Raw genomic sequence first — 19161 nt, 5'->3', positions numbered from 1 at the left:
ACATTGGAGCTACTAGAAAAAGGCTTTCAATAACTGTCTCAGTGTTGCTCAAAGAAGTAAACCAGGCAAATGATGCTTCATCACATCACAAGTTTCAATTAAGAGGTTTTTTTTTTTTTTTGGCTGTGCCCTTGGGATATGGGACTTTAGTTCTCCAACCAGGGATTGAACCTGGGCCCTCTGCAATCAGAGCACAGTCCTAATCCCTGGACCACAAGGGAATTCCCAACATAGAGATCATAAAATGGAGTCAAATAGATATTCTGGAGTTAAGAGTACTATGGGCTTTCACCTGTGTTTATTATATAAAATATTAATAGGGACTTCCCTGATCACAGCCGATCCCTCTCCCGCCAGAACACCAAGATGTTGAATTTTGCTCATCATCCTCACACATGACCTGTTTCCACCCTAGTTGAACAGTACAATCACTTTTCAAAAAATTATGTCAGTTTCACCCTGGGATGTGCTTATTTAATTGGCCTCAGGCTATGATCTGTTAGTAGTTGTAATTGTGTTAGTTTGGGAAGTAGTAATTGTGTTAGTTTGGGAAGAACACCCATCTGCTTAGTATTGAGAGCACTTCCCCTATAGATATAGGTTCAGTGTGGAAGTCTGTTGAAAGGCAATACATTTCCAAGCCTTGGGAGCAAAGCAGGGGAGACCTCCTTTGAAAAAACTTTCATTTTTGCTTGGGGAAAAGAACATTAAGTTAATGATAAGAAGGGCTTCTGTGGTGTCTGAGAGGTTAGGGGATATTATAATATATTGCTTGGGTATTCTTTCCAGGGCTGCTATGTGGGGGGAGGGCAGGGGTGGCATAGCAGTGACTGTTTGGAGGGTGCTGCTGCTGCTGCTAAGTCGCTTCAGTCGTGTCCGACTCTGTGCGACCCCATAGACGGCAGCCCACCAGGCTCCCCCGTCCCTGGGATTCTCCAGGCAAGAACACTGGAGTGGGTTGCCATTTCCTTCTCCAGGAAGTGAGTAGGTGCATAACTAAGGACTCACCTGAATAAAATGTGGAATGGGGTCACACAATGAACTCTGATTTTTCAGAGGCTTCACAGAAAAATCCTACTAAGGAGTGTTCTTGGCCTGCAACGGCAGAGCTGGCTGTATCTCTGGCCCCATGTAGCTGCCCCAGGGCAGAGACAGGCTGGGGACTGCCCAGCGGTTTACACTCAGTGTCTATGACACTGTGCACAAGGTCGGCCAGGGTCACGTGCCTGAGAAACCAGCCAGCGGGGTGAATATTGTCACCAGGGTGTGGATGGAGACAGCTGATGGTGGTGGGAAGCTGGAATGAGTGGAGCTGAGCTGTGTGGAAGGAGCTGTTAGAGAAACAGGGAAGACTCAGAGTTAGGCTGAATCTTACCCACATGTCACCAAATGCAGAGCCAGATCTGTGTTTACAGCTGCATGAAGAAAACTGGAACTTCATCAACATACTAGATTTTTCAGCAACAGACTTTATTATTTAAATATTTACAAATAATAATCTATTGAAAAAAGTTTAGTTTCTTACAAAATTTGGCATTCAGCGTTCCCAGATCACTTTACTATCTTGTATTTATATGTCAGATTTTTCTTCATAAATAGTTCACTCAAAATCCTGAATTACTTGCTAAATTGTACATTAAAAGCTCTTTTAAAGGATTTTTCACCCCACCTTAGTTTTCTGAAATCTAGATGAAGTTTTCTCCACTTGACTTTAGGATCACTTGTTTCTTCAACATGAGAGCCTTAATGTTGATTATGAAATGAGGTCACTGAAGACTTTCCTTCTTTCATGACAGTGTTTTGTACAGTCTGAATCCACACATGTACCTCAGGTGTGGTTCTTATGAATAAAGGATTTGTCATATTTTTCAGTGAATCACTTCTTTAGGATGAATTATTTGGTATTTCTCAAGAGCCTTCACCCTCTTACTTCCTGTCATAGTGATTATTCCTTCACTGAGTCTTCTTGTGCACATCAACTGTGCTTGGCTTAATGTTTGTTCAGTGATTAGACCCAGAGGCTTTCCCAGATGGAGTCTGTTCATGTTGTTTACCATGGATTATAAATGAAAGCATTTTCACACTGATTGCAGACTTGGATTCTCCCCTATGCAAATCCTCCAGTATGTTGAAAGTTTAGAGCTGTTGTTAAAGACGTCCACATTCCTTATATTTACAGTGCAAGTTCTCTCATGACATCTATGGCCACACAACAGACTGAAGGTTTTGCTATATAAATGTCACACATGTGGATTCTTTCATATAAATGTGCATATGTCAAATGGAGTAAGGATGACTGAAGGGTCTTCCCCACTGATCAGTGTTTTACAGTGATTACAGCTTTCTTTGATGTGACTCTCTGATGTGTTCAAATATTAAAACTATGGTTGAAGTCTTGTCCATGTTTATTACATTTACAATACCATGTCATCTAAGGTCAGAATACTTACTGAAAACATTCATAATTTTCTCTCCATTGTGGGTTCCCTCATGTCGCCTAAGGGCGGAACACTGACTGAAGGCTTTTCCACAGAGATGACATTCATACGGCTTCTCTCCAGTGTGAGTTCTCTCGTGACGTCTAAGAGCAGAACATTTACTGAAGGTTTTCCCACAGAGCTGACATTCATACGGTTGCTCTCCAGTGTGCGTCCTTTCATGCTGTCTGAGGTTGGAGGACTGACTAAAGGCTTTTCCACAGAGATGACATTCATACGGCTTCTCTCCAGTGTGAGTCAGATTGTGTTTTCTAAGGTCAGAGCTTTGAATAAAGGCATTCCCACAGATATGGCATTCATAAGGTTTCTCTCCAGTATGGGTCATCTCATGTCTTCTAAGGCTAGAGCAATTGCTGAAGGCTTTACCACACAGATGGCACTCGCATGATTTACCTCTGCTGTGGATCTGCTTATGTGGATTAAGGTATGACTGGTCACTCTGGGATTTTTGATACTGTTTGCTGATATTGGGTGTCTTTTCTGTGTGAGTTAACAAATGTTGACTCAGTGTGGAGCTAGGACTGAAATCTTCTCCCAAATCATTACATTCACAGGGATCCTCTGGAGTGTGAAATGTCTGCTTTTAGAAAGGAGATGAAAGGCTGTTAGTGGTTTGTCTACATACATTCATACACTCCTTGCTCTACATACAAATCCAAACCAAATCATTCAGTGAGAGCTTCCATTTACAATCTTTCCAATATTACCTGCATACATACAGTGATTTGCTTTTTATGTGTTGTAAAGACTTTCTCTAAATAGTATCCCAACTTCAGTTTGAGCTTATAGGTTAATTTTGAAGACTGCAATATGTTTCAAAAACTAGACATATGAACAATTTGTGCATTTGCCCACCCCCTCTTTTTTTTTTTTTTTTTTAAAGATCTGAGTTTATGGTTTTGAGGTCAGGTTAATTTCTCCACTAAATGCAAACCATTTAAAACTTTTTGCTCAGATATACCTTAATCCAAATTATTAATACCCACTGCCAGGTTTTTAATGTTGATGACCAGGGTTAACACTCAGGAAACTGACCATTGGGATGATTGTAGATGTGTCCTTCTTGCTGATATGCTGTGTGGCTAACAATTCTTCTTTAAAGGCACTTTCCCTGCCTAAAATAATTGGGAAAAAAAAATTAGAATGGCATTAGTGAAATGAAAATGTTGAAAAACTCTGACCTCTATGTTTCAAAAACTGGCATGTCGATGGGGAACACTCCAAGAAACAGAAACACATTTATAGGGCATTGACAATTAGTAAAGATTTTCAGGAATGAAATATGAAAAAATGGAGATAAGATGCTGAGTAGGTAAAGAGGGAAAACCTTCAGAGGGGAGGATGAGAACAAGAGTTATATGTGAAAGTTTAATAAGTACATGAATGTCCTTTTCCCTAAAGCCAAAAAAAAGATAATGGCAGGAGGACACATGAGTGAGCCTGAAATATGTAAGGAATAACAACATCTAAAGAATTTTGCACCTACATCTTAGAAAATATCACTCAGTTAACAAAATCTTCAGTTGATGTTTGCTAAGTATGTACTCACTCACTGACTAGGCATAGGCCCCTGATGCATACCTGGACTGTGGCTTTGGAAAAATCCTCTTCCTTCAATCCACAGCTCTTCACCTTGCTCCAACTGGAAAATCACATCCAATTTGCAATGCTGATACCCTGTTCATAGAAAAAAGGTGGATTTTGAGTTTTGTGTTAGTAAAAGCACATTATCATCAAGTCCAGGACAGGCTACTGAGAAATAAGGAGGCTGACCACTGAAGTTTGGCTCAGGCAACACCTTGAACACAGAAAACACTGAAATACAGATCGTGTGTCCAAAATAGTGAAGACCTCTAGATGCTGATGTCCATGTTCGAAGACAGGACACACAGAATCCCTTAGTCTTTCCAAAAATGGAAAAATTAAATGTCCCCATAGTGGGTTGAATATTATTTTCAAACAGATGCCAGTAAGTTCCACGAGTATAATCAAGGTTTTACTATTTTCTCTAGTCTGCTGTCAATCCTCAGCACAGTGACTAAAGCAGAATAATTAGAAAATATTTACTCAATTTATTGATACATCAAAAATATTAAGTTCCCAGGTCTGTTCTGAATATTAGAGACTGAATAGGAAGAAAGAGATTAAACTGTGGTCAAGATTACATTTAGTGGGGTAACAAACTAGATGTAAGTATTACATAAAGAAACAACTTGAATGTAGTTATAAGGCCTACAAAAGAATCAGGACAGAGACTGGGTGAGTATGTAGAAGCTGTTCTAGATACTTATTGACTGAATCAATAAATATCTACCTACCTACCTACCAACCAACCTACCTACCTACTTATCTACTCATCTGCATACATACATAAATGTTGACAGACTCACCCACGAAGACCAGGTGACTGATATTTTCCAGCATCACATCTCTGAATAGCTTTCTCTGGGATGTGTCCAGCAGGGCCCACTCTTCCTGGGTGAAGTCTACAGCTACATCTTCAAATGTCACTGATTCCTACAACATGGATATTATGGTTCTGACAGAACAATCTCTATTAATGTCCAGGGCAGGAGGGTTGATATGGCAGCGCTGAGTAAGGGGGTGGAGACGCTGGGTGTACAGAAGGATCAAACCAAGTTTGGGTTCTTGCTGAGCTGGTATTTGCTTTTCAGATATGTCACAGAGATATACACAGTCTGAATTAATACAGACTTTATTAATTTCTTTGTCATAAAGAAATATCACATGAAATGTGGTATGATAAAACCTGAAAAATCTCCCCTAAACTGGTAATTATGAGTTCAGACATGTAATTAAAACTTTCATTTGAAAATTCATAACTCTCTTCTTAATTTCAAATAACTTACAGACATATCACAAGGCAAACATTAACCATGATTTGCCACCTTTAAACCATAACTATGGTTGTATCATTCCCCTAAAAGAACTTCAGACTCCTCATCTATTAAATGGTTTACTAACCAACCTAGATAGCACATTCAAAAGCAGAGACATTACTTTGCCAACAAAGGTCCATCTAGTCAAGGCTATGGTTTTTCCAGTGGTCATGTATGGATGTGAGAGTTGGACTATGAAGAAGGCTGAGCGCCGAAGAATTGATGCTTTTGAACTGTGGTGTTGGAGAAGACTCTTGAGAGTCCCTTGGACTGCAGGGAGATCCAACCAGTCCATCCTGAAGGAGATTAGCCCTGGGATTTCTTTGGAGGGAATGATACTAAAGCTGAAACTCCAGTACTTTGGCCACGTCATGTGAAGAGTTGACTCATTGGAAAAGACTCTGATGCTGGGAGGGATTGGGGGCAGGAGGAGAAGGGGACGACAGAGGATGAGATGGCTGGATGGCATCACTGATTCGATGGACGTGAGTTTGGGTGAACTCCAGGAGTTGGTGATGGACAGGGAGGCCTGGCGTGCTGCAATTCATGGGGTCGCAAAGAGTCAGACACAACTGAGCGACTGAACTGAACTGAATGTGCTATGAGTGTTGAATGATCCAATGAACTAATGAATGAAGTTCTTCCTATCTAAGTAAACATGCATTAAATACAAACCTCAGTCTATTACTCAGTAAAGTGTCCAAGAACCTTGAAACCATCTCCATCATTCTTCAGAAATGAACAAGTTTCATATAGAACTTGGTATCAGTAAATGTGGTCTCACTGAACTCAGTAAGAGTTGGATGTTCACAATAAGGTATGAGGTCAGATGGCTCAGCAGCATAGGCCAGGGACTCTGAGAGAGCTCTCTTGAAGGACAGTCCTAGCCTGACCATGCCTGTTCTCAGTTTTCTCTGGGACCTCAAACACCACTCATCACTCTCTCCTGTCTTCGGCTTGCCTCTCTGCTAAAGGATAACAGAAGCCTCTTGATTGGGTTTGGGCTATCTAGCTCTTCAAAACTATCCACAGGGTCTTAAATTTTTACTCTGCTATCCTCCTCCTGAACATGCAGCCACAATAAAGGAAATAATACCCCCCTATATAGTAATTTCAGTTACCAAGTATGAAAAAAGGGTTAATTTTCTTTTTAAGAAGTTCCCAAAAGAGCAGATATATTCTATCAAAACTTTAAAATTAGAAAAAAATAAATGAATGATTCCTCATGCCTTCTCTGTCCTCAACTTCTCTCGTCCTCCTTTCAGAGCCCCCACCGAGGACCGGTGAAGACCGGACTCACTGAATTCAGGTGATGAGACCTCAGCCTCTCCACTGGATGGTAATCTTCTGCTCCTCCCTCATCTCTGGTCACCACAACCTTAGGCTATTATAGCCAATAACATGATTAACAAGTGAATTATTCCCTGATGAGACCAGGGACAGATTAGAGAAAGAATACTTCTCTCACCTCTTCTATAAATACACAAGCTGCACGGAGGCTGAAATAAATCAGTGTGATGTTAGGAAGGATACTAGTTACTACATTTCACTGGTGCTCAGACCCATGAATACTTTTTGATTGCACTTAGAACATCCATCCAATAAGAGAAACCTGCCCATTTCCTCTCAGGAGCAGGGTATGCAGTTTCAGCAGAAAAAGGCATTCCCTACTCACCAATGGCTGCATTGTCAATAACTCAGTTGCCAGCAGTCTTCCTCTGGGTTTTCACTCACAGACAGTCCAAGCATTAAGCAGGCAAAGCTGAGGATGGAGAGAAAAGTCAAAAGACTCCAGTCTTATGCACAAGTTCCAGTCCAACATCTCATGAAATCCCAAATCTTCACCTGGTTGTTGACTCCCAGTCACACCAACAAACATGCCGTGCACATTCTATGAGAAACACACAGAGGATGCTACTCCTCTCCCAGGGTCAAAACTAAGAAGACTGTAACTATAGTCATTAACAACAACGGAAGAAACACAGATAACTTATGGACATTTATGGACAAGAACATCAAAGCTCAAAGTATTGAGCTTCATATCAATAAGTAACTTCAATAACTCTGTGATATCCAGAGTTATTCTCTCCCTGACTCCAAACCACAGTGACCCCTGACTCATGCCACATGTAGATTTTGGTTTTCATTTGTAGGTAACACTATGGACATTCTCAGATTTCATTATTCTTGATTTATGCACCCACAATGGTTCTTCAGCATTCACGGTGGCTCTCTGAAAACTCACTCCCTTCCAGCTCTCCTTTCAACTCTTCTAGATCTGTCCCCCATGAACTCAGAAGTCAGTTAACTAAAAATCTGCATTATGATGGAATTAATTTAAGAATTTATTCCATTTGGAGGAATCATGGCACCTATCCTGCCAGCCTTGTCCTTAACATCCCCTGTGCCAGAAAGTAGCAGGAGTCCAAGAGTCATAGTGTTACCATCATGGACTGTTTCAACCCTGTAGGTCAAGGGTGGTTGGAGTTTAGGAGGAAATCTAGTTAAGGCCACGTGATTATCTTAGTAAAGGGGTAGCCGAAATTCTTGAAATCCCTGCATTAATCTTCATTGGCTACCATACGCCTGCATTTCATTATATACAAACACACTTATGTGTATAGGCATACATATACATATGCACACAAATGTGTGTGAGACACACAGAGAAAGCATTTATAAAGTGTAAATTCTCCCCTTTGTTGTTTAGTTGCTAAGTCATGTCCAACTCTTGCGACGCCAAGAACTGCAACCCTCCAGGCTTCACTGTCCGTGGGATTTCCCAGGCAAGAATGCTAGAGTGGGTTGCCACTTCCTTCTCCACCATCCTAGGTATTGAACCCATGTCTCCTGCATTGGCAGGCGGATTCTTCACCACTGATCCACCAGGGAGTTCTCCTCTAAAATACCAATAATAACTAAATATATTTTATGGAAAAATGATGATAATGGATCATAAATAAAAGTAAGATTAACTCACCCATTTGTACCTGAGGTCCACAAAAGAAAAAAAAAAAGATACATTCGCATCAAATATGACTCATCAAATATGTGCTTGGGTATTTACATACTCACTTAGTCCTCCCAGTAACCTGGCGATTTTAGTTTATCAATTTAACAGATGACATGGATAGTTTAAACCTCAACTAGCACAGACTTTCACTAAATCCAACCAGAGCTAAACCTTTCCCTTCCCCTCTGCCCTGATCTGCACAGAACTCTACCACTCCCTGAGGCCATTCATCTCACTAGTCACTAGGTATTTATGTATGTTCTGTCCTCCCAATGGTCTAAGTCTACCTAAGAATGATACGATTAAGCAAGTTCACCTCTGACCATTATGTATTATAAATACAGAGAAATGTCCACCGTAAGGTAACTTGCCCTCATGCCTTGCCCACAAGTGGCTGCAGTCCTGTAAACAATTATTTTCTGATTATAAACTCCTTCCCAAAATAATGGAGTCTGTCCTTCCTGGTAAAATTCTAGTATTTACCCCAGCCCATGGAAAAGCTAAAGAAGCCAACTATTAGGGATACAGTCATTCACCACCCAAAACTACACAGCATATAACTGGTTAACTATCTTTCAGGCTCACGTGTATCTGGCTCCAAAGTCTATTCCCTGACCACAGTTTAATGTGAGTTACGTCCTTCCATGGTTTAAATGCCTCTGAAAAATCAGAACCCCAGAGGGATAAACATTCAGGGATAAACATTCATCCCCTCCCTAGGGGATGGATAAAATTGGCGCAGGGTGTGTAGGTGAGCTGGGATGATTTCAGAAGGCTTTATGCTTGAAATCACAAAGAGTTCCATACTCAGTGACCAGAACCTGAATCCCATGAATCTTTGGAAGAGAAGCCTGACAACTGGGGCCTCTCCCTCCAACAACCAAATACTCTGATGACCAAAGGACTAAAACCAACTGCCTTCAACCAGAATCAGGGAGAGGAATGACTGAGATTCTGGGCCTTTGGACAACATCAAAGCTGCACTAAGCCATCATATATATCCCCTCCCCACTCCAAGGAGCCCAGCGTGGGTTCTGTGTCAGAACTGCCATGCCGGGTTTAGAGCAGAGACCTTCGATGGCTTTCCCAAGCAGACTCCATACATACTCGGTAAGATGTCAGGCACATGTCTCCATGGAGCAGACTGTTCAGCTAGCATCTTCCAAAGCTGACAGACTCTGCAGAGGGAGAAAACGGACATTTCTTCATTCTCTGAAACTGAGGCAAGTCTATGGTTTCACCTCTCAGCTCCGACCATCCTACACACAAGGCCAGGAAGTGGCTAGATGCCCTGCTCCAGGTGGGCCCTAAGCTCTATCCCGTGTTCCTCCTCACTGCGTGTGGACTGGGTCCTATGCTCTACACCCCTTAGACACCTGCCTCTACCCTGAGCTCTTCAGAAGAATGAGGACACCCCTCCCCCCGACACTGGTCCATACCTGGAAACCTGAATCTTCTCTGTGATACACAGGAGGGAGAATGTTGTCAGCATCCCAGAGACAAGCAGTGCCAGGGTGGTTCTCAGGCTTGCTCTCTGCCTGTTGTAGGCACACACTCTGAAGAGTAACTGGAATCTTCTGGGGCGAATTGAGGGAACTAAGGATCTGGAGGGTGATTTAAATGTCTGGGGGTGGGGTGAGAAATAGAATTCTGGGCACTGTTTCCTCTTATTTTCCTCTGTGAGTCACCCAACAAGGACAGTGCTGTCAATCAGATCTGTAAGAAAAGCCCCAGATTAATACAAGGATCTGATAACTGGGGAGCGGCTGTCAATATTGAGGACAGTTCACAATATCTGGAAGCTACTCCGTCAGCATAGTCTACCTACTGAGTCATAAAGAGAAGGAAGATCTAGTAAGACTACTCGGGCATTGTCAATGGGGTTAGGTTAGGTTTTGACCTCAAGGCAGATTTAAATTGAAATGTAAAATAATTTTTTTACCTTTAGAGTTCGTCTTCTAAGGACATAAGATATCCAGGGAAGCCCTCTACACACAAAACAGAACAGCCCTGTGAATGGGAAGGAACATATCTAGTTGTCACTGCGCTTTGCCCACACTTCCAAACAGAAGGCATCAAAGGTCACCAGTAGGTGAGAACTATAAATAAAGGTAGCCCTGCTGGAGCTGATATCTTTCTCCAAACTATCACCATGTATGCATGTGGCTTAAGGAGAACCCAACTCAATGAAAAAGACTTAGAAAAAATAACCAAAGGAATAATAATTAAAAAGACTAAAGCGTAAGCCCCCACGTCCGAGGTAAGGAGCAGCGGCTGTGCTTTGCTGGGGCAGCTGTGAAGACAGACTCCAAGTCCAAGGTAAGAGAAACCCAGGTAAGACAGTAAGCACTGAGAGAGGGGATCAGGGGGCAGACTGAAACTACAGTCACGGAAAACTAGCCAATCTGATCACACGGACCACAGCCTTGTCTAACTCAATGAAACTAAGCCACGCCGTGTGGGGCCACCCAAGACGGACAGGTCATGGTGGAGAGGTCTGACAGAATGTGGTCCACTGGAGAAGGGAATGGCAAACCATTTCAGTATTCTTGCCTTGAGAACCCCATGAACAGTCTGAAAAGGCAAAAAGATAGGACACTGAAAGAGGAACTCCCCAGCTTGGTAGATGCCCAACATGCTAGTGGAGATCAGTGGAGAAATAACTCCAGAAAGAATGAAGGGATGGAGCCAAAGCAAAAACAACACCCAGTTGTGGATGTGACTGGTGATAGAAGCAAGATTCGTAATGCTGTAAAGAGCAATATTGCATTGGAACTTGGAATGTCAGGTCCGTGATTTAAGGCAAATTGGAAGTGGTCCAACAGGAGATGACAAGAGTGAACGTCGACATTCTAGGAATCAGTGAACTAAGATGGACTGAAATTGGTGAATTAACTCAGATGGACCATTATATCTACTCCTGTAGGCAGAAATCCCTTAGAAGAAATGGAGTAGCCATCATAGTCAAGAAAAGAGTCCGAAAGGCAGTACTTGGATGCTCTCTCAAAAACGACAGAATGATCTCTGTTCGTTTCCAAGGCAAACCATTCAATATCACGGTATTCCAAACCTATGCCCCAAACCAGTAACACTGAAGAAGCTGAAGCTGAACAGTTCTATGAAGACCTACAAGACCCTCTAGAACTAACACCCAAAAAATACGTCCTTTTCATTATAGGGGACTGGAGTGCAAAAGTAGGAAGTCAAGAAACACCTGGAGTAACAGGCAAATTTGGCCTTGGAATACGGAATGAAGCAGGGCAAAGACTAATAGAGTTTTGCCAAGAAAACGCACTGGTCATAGCAAACACCCTCTTCCAACAACACAAGAGAAGACTCTACACATGGACATCACCAGATGGTCAACACCGAAATCAGATTGATTCTATTCTTTGCAGCCAAAGATGGAGAAGCTCTATACAGTCAGCAAAAACAAGACCGGGAGCTGACTGTGGCTCAGATCATGAACTCCTTATTACCAAATTCAGACTTAAATTGAAGAAAGTAGGGAAAACCACTAGACCATTCAGGTATGACCTAAATCAAATCCCTTATGACTATACAGTAGAAGTGAGAAATAGAGTTAAAGGACTAGATCTGATAGATACAGTGCCTGAGGAACTATGGAATGAGGTTCGTGACACTGTACAGGAGACAGGGATCAAGACCATCCCCATGGAAAAGAAATGCAAAAAAGCAAAATGGCTGTCTGAGGAGGCCTTACAAATAGCTGTGAAAAGACAGGAAGTGAAAAGCAAAGGAGAAAAGGAAAGATATAAGCATCTGAATGCAGAGTTCCAAAGAATAGCAAGGAGAGATAAGAAAGCCTTCCTCAGTGATCAATGCAAAGAAATAGAGGAAAACAATAGAATGGGAAAGACTAGAGATCTCTTCAAGAAAATTAGAGATACCAAGGGGACATTTCATGCAAAGATGGGCTCGATAAAGGACAGAAATGGTATGGACCTAACAGAAGCAGAAGATATTAAGAAGAGGTGGCAAGAATACACAGAAGAACTATACAAAAAGATCTTCATGACCCAGATAATCACGATGGTGTGATCACTGACCTAGAGCCAGACATGTTGGAATGTGAAATCAAGTGGGCCTTAGGAACCATCACTACGAATAAAGCTAGTGGAGGTGATTGCATTCCAGTTGAGCTATTTCAAATCCTGAAAGATGATGCTGTGAAAGTGCTGCATTCAATATGCCAGAAAATATGGAAAACTCAGCAGTGGCCACAGGACTGGAAAAGGTCAGCTTTCTTTCCAATCCCAAAGAAAGGAAATGCCAAAGAATGTTCAAACTACCGCACAATTGCACTCATCTCACATGCTAGTGAAGTAATGCTCAAAATTCTCCAAGCCAGGCTTCAGCAATACGTGAACCGTGAACTTCCAGATGTTCAAGCTGGTTTTAGACAAGGCAGAGGAATCAGAAATCAAATTGCCAACATCCGCTGGATCATCAAAAAAGCAATAGAGTTCCAGAAAAACATCTATTTCTGCTTTCTTGACTATGCCAAAGCCTTTGACTGTGTGGATCACAATAAACTGTGGAAAATTCTGAAAGAGATGGGAATACCAGACCACCTGATCTGCCTCTTGAGAAACCTGTATGCAGTTCAGGAAGCAACAGTTAGAACTGGACATGGAACAACAGACTGGTTCCAAATAGGAAAAGGAGTACATCAAGGCTGTATATTATCACCCTGCTTATTTAATTTATATGCAGAATACATCATGAGAAATGCTGGGTTGGAGGAAGCACAAGCTGGAATCAAGATTGCCAGGAGAAATATCAATAACCTCAGATATACAGCTGACACCACCCTTATGGCAGAAAGTGAAGAGGAACTCAAAAGCCTCTTGATGAAAGTGAAAGAGGAGAGTGAAAAAGTTGGCTTAAAGCTCAGCATTCAGAAAACTAAGATCATGGCATCCGGTCCCATCACTTCATGGCAGGTAGATGGGGAAACAGTGGAAACAGTGGCTGACTTTATTTTTCTGGGCTCCAATATCGCTGCAGACGGTGACTGCAGCCATGAAATTAAAAGACACTTACTCCTTGGAAGGAAAGTTATGACCAACCTAGACAGCATATTCAAAAGCAGAGACATTACTTTGTCAACAAAGGTCTGTCTAGTCAAGGCTATGGTTTTTTTCAGCGGTCATGTATGGATGTGAGAGTTGGACTATAAAGAAAGCTGAGTGCTGAAGAATTGATGCTTTTGTACTGTGGTGTTGGAGAAGACTCTTGAGAGTCCCTTGGACTACAAGGAGATCCAACCAGTCCATCCTAAAGGAGATCAGTCCTGGGTGTTCATTGGAAGGACTGATGCTGAAGCTGAAACTCCAATACTTTGGCCACCTGATGTGAAGAGCTGACTCACTGGAAAAGACCCTGATGCCGGGAAAGATTTTAGGGCAGAAGGAGAAGGGGATGACAGAGCATGAGATGGTTGGATGGCATCATCGACTCAATGGACATAGGAATGGGTGGACTCCAGGAGTTGGTGATGGACAGGGACGCCTGGCGTGCTGCAGTTCATGGGGTCGCAAAGAGTCGGACATGACTGAGTGACTGAACTGAACTGAACTGAAAGCATAAGAGAGACTGGCATGGAAAAGAGATTGAACATTAATATTCAGATTCCTTTGCCTTGGAGCAGAACATCATTTAAAAATTATATAACAATTTTAGTGATAAGACTACAAACTATTAAAAACCTTAATTAATAGAACTTCAAAGCTTAAGTACAGGACTGAAAATAAGAGATTATAAGACATCAGAAGGAAAATTGACTTGCAGGGCTCCAGAACTTCTGAAGTAAAATAAAGATTTATTAGTAATTTAAGAGAAGAGACCACATTGGGAGATCAGAGAGAACAGTCAGTGCTAAAAACTCATTCATTTATGTGGATGACAGGCTTTAAAATGAGCAAAAGATAAAAGAATTAAGTAAAAATCAAGTAAAAACTATTGAAAGGATCAGAGAGAAATTGAAAACTGTGAAAGACAAGTCTGCAACTTATAAAATCCCCATTAATGGTAAAGATAACAAAGGAAATGATATGACAAAAATAATGTAATGATTTAATTCAATAAAGAAGGATTAAAACATATTAAAAAATACACAGAACAATACAGTAGAGACAAAAGTCTTAGTTGACAGGAGACGTGGAAGCAGGGAATGGAGAGCTATTGCTCCCATCATAGGACCATTATCATTACTGACATTCATCACCGTGACGGTACTTATTACAACAATTATGATTTATCATTGATGTTAATAAACAGTGACTCACCTTTCTCTGTTCACACAGGGCACCGAGTTTCCTGAACGGACTACAGAGGGTTTCACAAATATATACAAATACACTGATCCTTTCAAGTCATCCCAGGCCCCTTTGCAGAAACAAGTGTCCATCAATTTCCCAAGTTTCTCTCAGGAGGCCGGAAGCGGCCATTTTGACAGAAAAGACTAGATGAGGACATCCTGGCTTGCCTGAGCCTCTGGAAAATGTTATAAGTCATACTGGGGACCAGCAACCATTTGATCCTGCCTGCAAGGCCTGGGAAGGAAGCCCACGACTGGCCAGGCTCAGTGAAAATTTTCCTATAGTCCTTGGAGGCCCTGGAACAGACACAACAGGAGAAGCATGAAACCTACAGAGGAGGTCCTTGCCACCTGGAGGCTCTGCAGCATTTTCTAGGTGTGCCCAGAACCAGGCAACTGCTCACCTGCTCTACATCCTATGAGTATAGAGGAGGGCAAGAAGGGACCATCTGGCTGCCCACTCACAGCCCCAGGCTTGGAAGCAAGATCTCAAAGTACATACCTCTAGGCTGTAGGGTGGAGCAGATGGCAGAATGTGTAGCAAGACAGTCCAGGCTGAGAAAGGCTCTAGTCTTATTGTTCAGAGTAGGTGGGGCCCTGGAGGGCTGGGGAACAGGGCATAGTCCCTGAGTCTGGCCTTCTTCCCGGGAGGCCAGATTCCCTGAAAGACACATACACATATACATAAATGAACATAAATGTACATTCAAACTGTGGAGACTTTTTATCTCCATTTATCCCAAAGGAGAGACTTCAGTTCACTCACTGCATCCATCAAATTTGACTGTGTAATTAGCCCCAGAGAAGATGTTAGCTAAATGCAAGAGAGTATGTCAAATAGGCCACATAGGCTTATCGAAGTAAAGTTAAAGTGAAAAAATAAACAATAATCAGTAGTAGAAACAAACTATTCTAAAGACAATGACAGTTTAAACAATAGGGTTACAATACAATCAAATGACCAATTAACAGTTACAGTTACTGTCACCATGGAGAATGAACATGATCAATACCACAGAACAGGGCCACAGTTGTTATCTTGAAAAAAATGTTTCACTTTAAATGTACTTAACAGAAACAAAGGGCTTGAAAATGAATGAGCCAGTTGTTCAACCTTATAAATCAAGAGAAACTAAAAGGAAACAAAAGTAAATTGACATTTCAAATTGTTAGGAATTAAGATATTAGTAAAAGTTAAAAGAAATACAAAAGATTAAATAAAAGAGTAAAGAATAAAATGAAGAAACAGATTATTTGACAGAAATCAATTAAGTAAAAGTTTTGATAGTCAAATCAAGGAATTAAAAAAGACACATGAAAAGCTTCTTTCTCAGGCAAGATCAGTTCTGTGATCACTCCGAAGTGTGGAGCACATGCCTTCAAGGCTTCGACTCAACACACCCTTTCCAATGCCACAACCACACAGGGGAAGGAATTTACTGAGTGGCACAGAAAGTCCTCCTGGGGCTTCCCTGGTGGCTCAGGCGGTAAAGTGTCTGTCTGCAATGCAGGAGACTGGGGTTCAATCCCTGGGTTGGGAAGATCCCCTGAAGAAGGCAATGGCAACCCTCTCCAGTACTCTTGCCTGGAGAATCCCGTGGAAGGAGGAGCCTGGTGGGCTACAGTCCATGGGGTTGAAGAGTCAGACACGACTGAACAACTTCACTTCACTTATAGTCTCCTGCTGTCTAAAGATTCAAAAGGATTCATAGGGATTCAGAAGCAGTAAACACGAGATGAACAGGTGGATTTTTCTGTCCATTTCTTCAGAACACCCTCCCACCCTACAAGAAGCCCCACATATTTGGTTGCAGCAGTGGGTATGGGAGCTGGACTGGCCTTCCCTGTTAGTCACAGACCCCACGGTCTCCTTAGCATCTGCCAAGCACAGGGTCACCTCAGGGGAGGATGGAAGAGACTTCCCTTCCTCTGGCTCCTGAGCTTCTCAGTCTCCCTCCCATTCCTGGCTCCTTAACCCCTCAACAGCACTCCTGTTCTTTCTTCCAGCTACCTTCACAGAGGCAAGCGCCCGCTAAGCCCTTCTCATTGGAGAGATACTTTTGACCTGTGCTTAGTTTAAAAAGTCTAGACGTGGACTTCCCTGGTGACACAGTGGATAAGAAGCCGCCTGCCAATGCAGGGGACATGGGTTCAGTCCCTGGACTGGGAAGGTTCTGCATGCAGTGGAGCAACTAAGCCCATGAGCCACAACTACTGAAGCCCGTGCCCCAGACTCAGTGCGACAACAAAAGCCTGGATCCTCCCTTATCAAGCAGACTCATGACTTCTGCTTGATGGAGTCAAGTGATGGAGCAGGCTAGGGGGTCAGCAGGAGAGGCCCTTAGAGAGGAACCAGCACTGTCCCCATGGGAATGACATGGCCTGACAGGGACAGTCACAGGGTCTGCCCTTCTCAACCCTGCCTGCCCCTAAAAATCACATCTCCTTATTCTGAGCAAGAGCTACTTCCTTTCATGACTTTAATCCCAGTAATCTCAAAGGTTGATGCTTTTGAACTGTGGTGTTGGAGAAGACTCTTGAGAGTCCCTTGGACTGCAAGGAGATCCAACTAGTCCTTTCTGAAGGAGATCAGCCCTGGGATTTTTTGGAAGGAATGATGCTAAAGCTGAGACTCCAGTACTTTGGCCAGCTCATGCGAAGAGCTGACTTATTGGAAAAGACTCTGATGCTGGGAGGGATTGGGGGCAGGAGGAGAAGAGGACGACAGAGGACGAGATGGCTGGATGGCGTCAGTGACTCAATGGACGTGAGTCTCAGTGAACTCCGGGAGTCGGTGATGGACAGGGAGGCCTGGCGTGCTGCGGTTCATGGAGTCGCAAACAGTCGGATACGACTGAGCGACTGAACTGAATCTCAAAGGATTTAACTCCTCTTTCCCAGAATATCACACTACAGCTATCAAAAAACATATTAAGAAGACCTAATCAGCAGCACTGGAAAACATGAAAGAAAGGAGTAGTATTGGAAAACATGCAACGGAAAGAGCTCAGCAGCTTATTCACCACGAGCAGAAGCACTCTCTTCCAACTAATTCTGAGAACAATCCAGCTCACCCTTGATCACTTTCCAAGACAAGAAGAAAGGATGTCTAGGGGGGTCTCTGAAGAGGAGACTGTGAAGAGATGCCCTGGGGAGCAGCAGGGCCCCAGGACCAGGCGAGGCTGGGGAGGGAGCCCCAGGAGAGGACAGGGGTCAGCAGAATCCAGAAAAAGGGCCCAGACTTGGTTGGAAACCTCAGTTCACAGCCCACTAAACTAAAAGCTCATCTAAGGGGATAAAGATGTTGAATATTAGACTAAGTGGTTAATCCAGGGTTTGACTGTGGTAAAAAATTACTAATATCTTTAGCAAGAACACATTGAGATAGCATAAACTTATTTAGCACTAAGGAATATTTTCAATATATGAAATGATATACATTGGAAAATCAACTGAATCTGACACAATACATGTGAAAGGGAATTAAGTTGGAAATTTAAGAACAAAATGAATGAATCTGGGATCTACTTTTCTTTTGCCCCCTGCTGCTACTGTGGCTCATAACTCCCTCCTCCCATTCTGTCCTTTTCTATCTGTGGATCATCTTTTTCTGTCTTTTCGTTCATCCCCCTGCTTTTTGCCCAGGTCACGCTCCTTCACTCTTTACTGTGTCTTTCTAAGCCCAGGGGACCCACTCCCCCAAGCTCAACTGCCCCCTGCTTCTATCTCACGCTGTCTCCCTGGTTCTCCCTCGATCTCCCTTTCTCCTCATCCCCTTGCCCCACGCATTCACAGGACGAGCACGCCTTCCGGTGGGGCCCTGGGAACGTAAACACACCCTGACAGGCACTGCCAATGGGATGGGATCTGAAACCGCCCCCACCCCGGGTCTCGGGGGCCTCTCTGAGGAGGTGACTGCGAAAAGATCACCTGGGCAGCAGTAGGGCTGGGGCCCAGGACGAAGCAAGGCTGCAAAGGAGGACTCCAGGGAGGACAGGGGTCTGCGGGACCCGCGGTCAGGGGCAGGCGTGACGGCCCGACTCCGCCCACCAGGGCCGGGGGACACGCCGGGAGGGACCTGACCAGGCGCGGGGAGTGGAGGGAAGACGGGGACGAGGACCGAGGCTGGAAGGTCGGGGCGAGGACCAGGCGCAAAGCGGTTTTACCAGAAATAGGTGTGGGTCCGGCCCCCGCGGCAGAGCGCCTCCAGACTAGGCGGGGCTCCCCGCGGCTGGGACGGTAACAGCCGCGGGGGCCCGGGAGTGTGGAGGACCCGGCGCTGAGCGCGTCAGCGCGCAAGTTTGGACGCGAACTACTGAAACTCACTCGGTGAACCGGGCCGCCAGTCCTGGAGATCTGCTTCCCGGTTGGCAGGAAATGGCGCCGCCGGGGGTGTGACCAGGGGGC

General features: G+C 43.5%; 2 protein-coding genes across 10 annotated transcripts in view; one reads left to right on the top strand and one right to left on the bottom strand.

The window, feature by feature from the left end:
* LOC133239799 (zinc finger protein 705A-like) overlaps positions 1-9059 on the top strand; it is a 35739-nt gene extending 26680 nt beyond the window's left edge. For all 4 annotated transcript variants that reach the window (XR_009733967.1, XR_009733969.1, XR_009733968.1 and 1 more), the window contains one exon: positions 6664-9059. Coding sequence is in view for 1 of the 4 variants with exons in the window: in XM_061404085.1 (XP_061260069.1) it covers position 6664 (1 nt within the window). In the remaining 3 variants the exon portion in view is untranslated. The remainder of the gene's footprint in view (positions 1-6663) is intronic.
* On the bottom strand, positions 1450-19161 carry LOC133239796 (zinc finger protein 596-like). 6 transcript variants are annotated; one of them, XM_061404078.1, is made up of 9 exons: positions 19081-19161; positions 15257-15415; positions 9851-10127; positions 9519-9589; positions 7074-7160; positions 4889-5015; positions 4080-4175; positions 3534-3613; positions 1450-3078 (listed from the first exon to the last, which is right to left on the bottom strand). In XM_061404078.1, the coding sequence occupies exons 5-9, from the start codon at positions 7083-7085 to the stop codon at positions 2428-2430; spliced, it is 966 nt and encodes a 321-aa protein (XP_061260062.1). In that variant the 5' UTR covers positions 7086-7160; positions 9519-9589; positions 9851-10127; positions 15257-15415; positions 19081-19161; the 3' UTR covers positions 1450-2427. The 6 variants fall into 6 exon arrangements, with proteins under 6 accessions (XP_061260062.1, XP_061260065.1, XP_061260064.1 ...); XM_061404081.1 differs by having other exon boundaries at positions 1450-3075; positions 19081-19160; XM_061404080.1 differs by having other exon boundaries at positions 1450-3075; positions 18921-19099.

This window comes from Bos javanicus, chromosome 27, assembly GCF_032452875.1.
Source record: "Bos javanicus breed banteng chromosome 27, ARS-OSU_banteng_1.0, whole genome shotgun sequence".
Lineage (NCBI taxonomy): Eukaryota > Metazoa > Chordata > Mammalia > Artiodactyla > Bovidae > Bos > Bos javanicus.
This window is presented reverse-complemented; position numbering and strand designations above follow the sequence as displayed.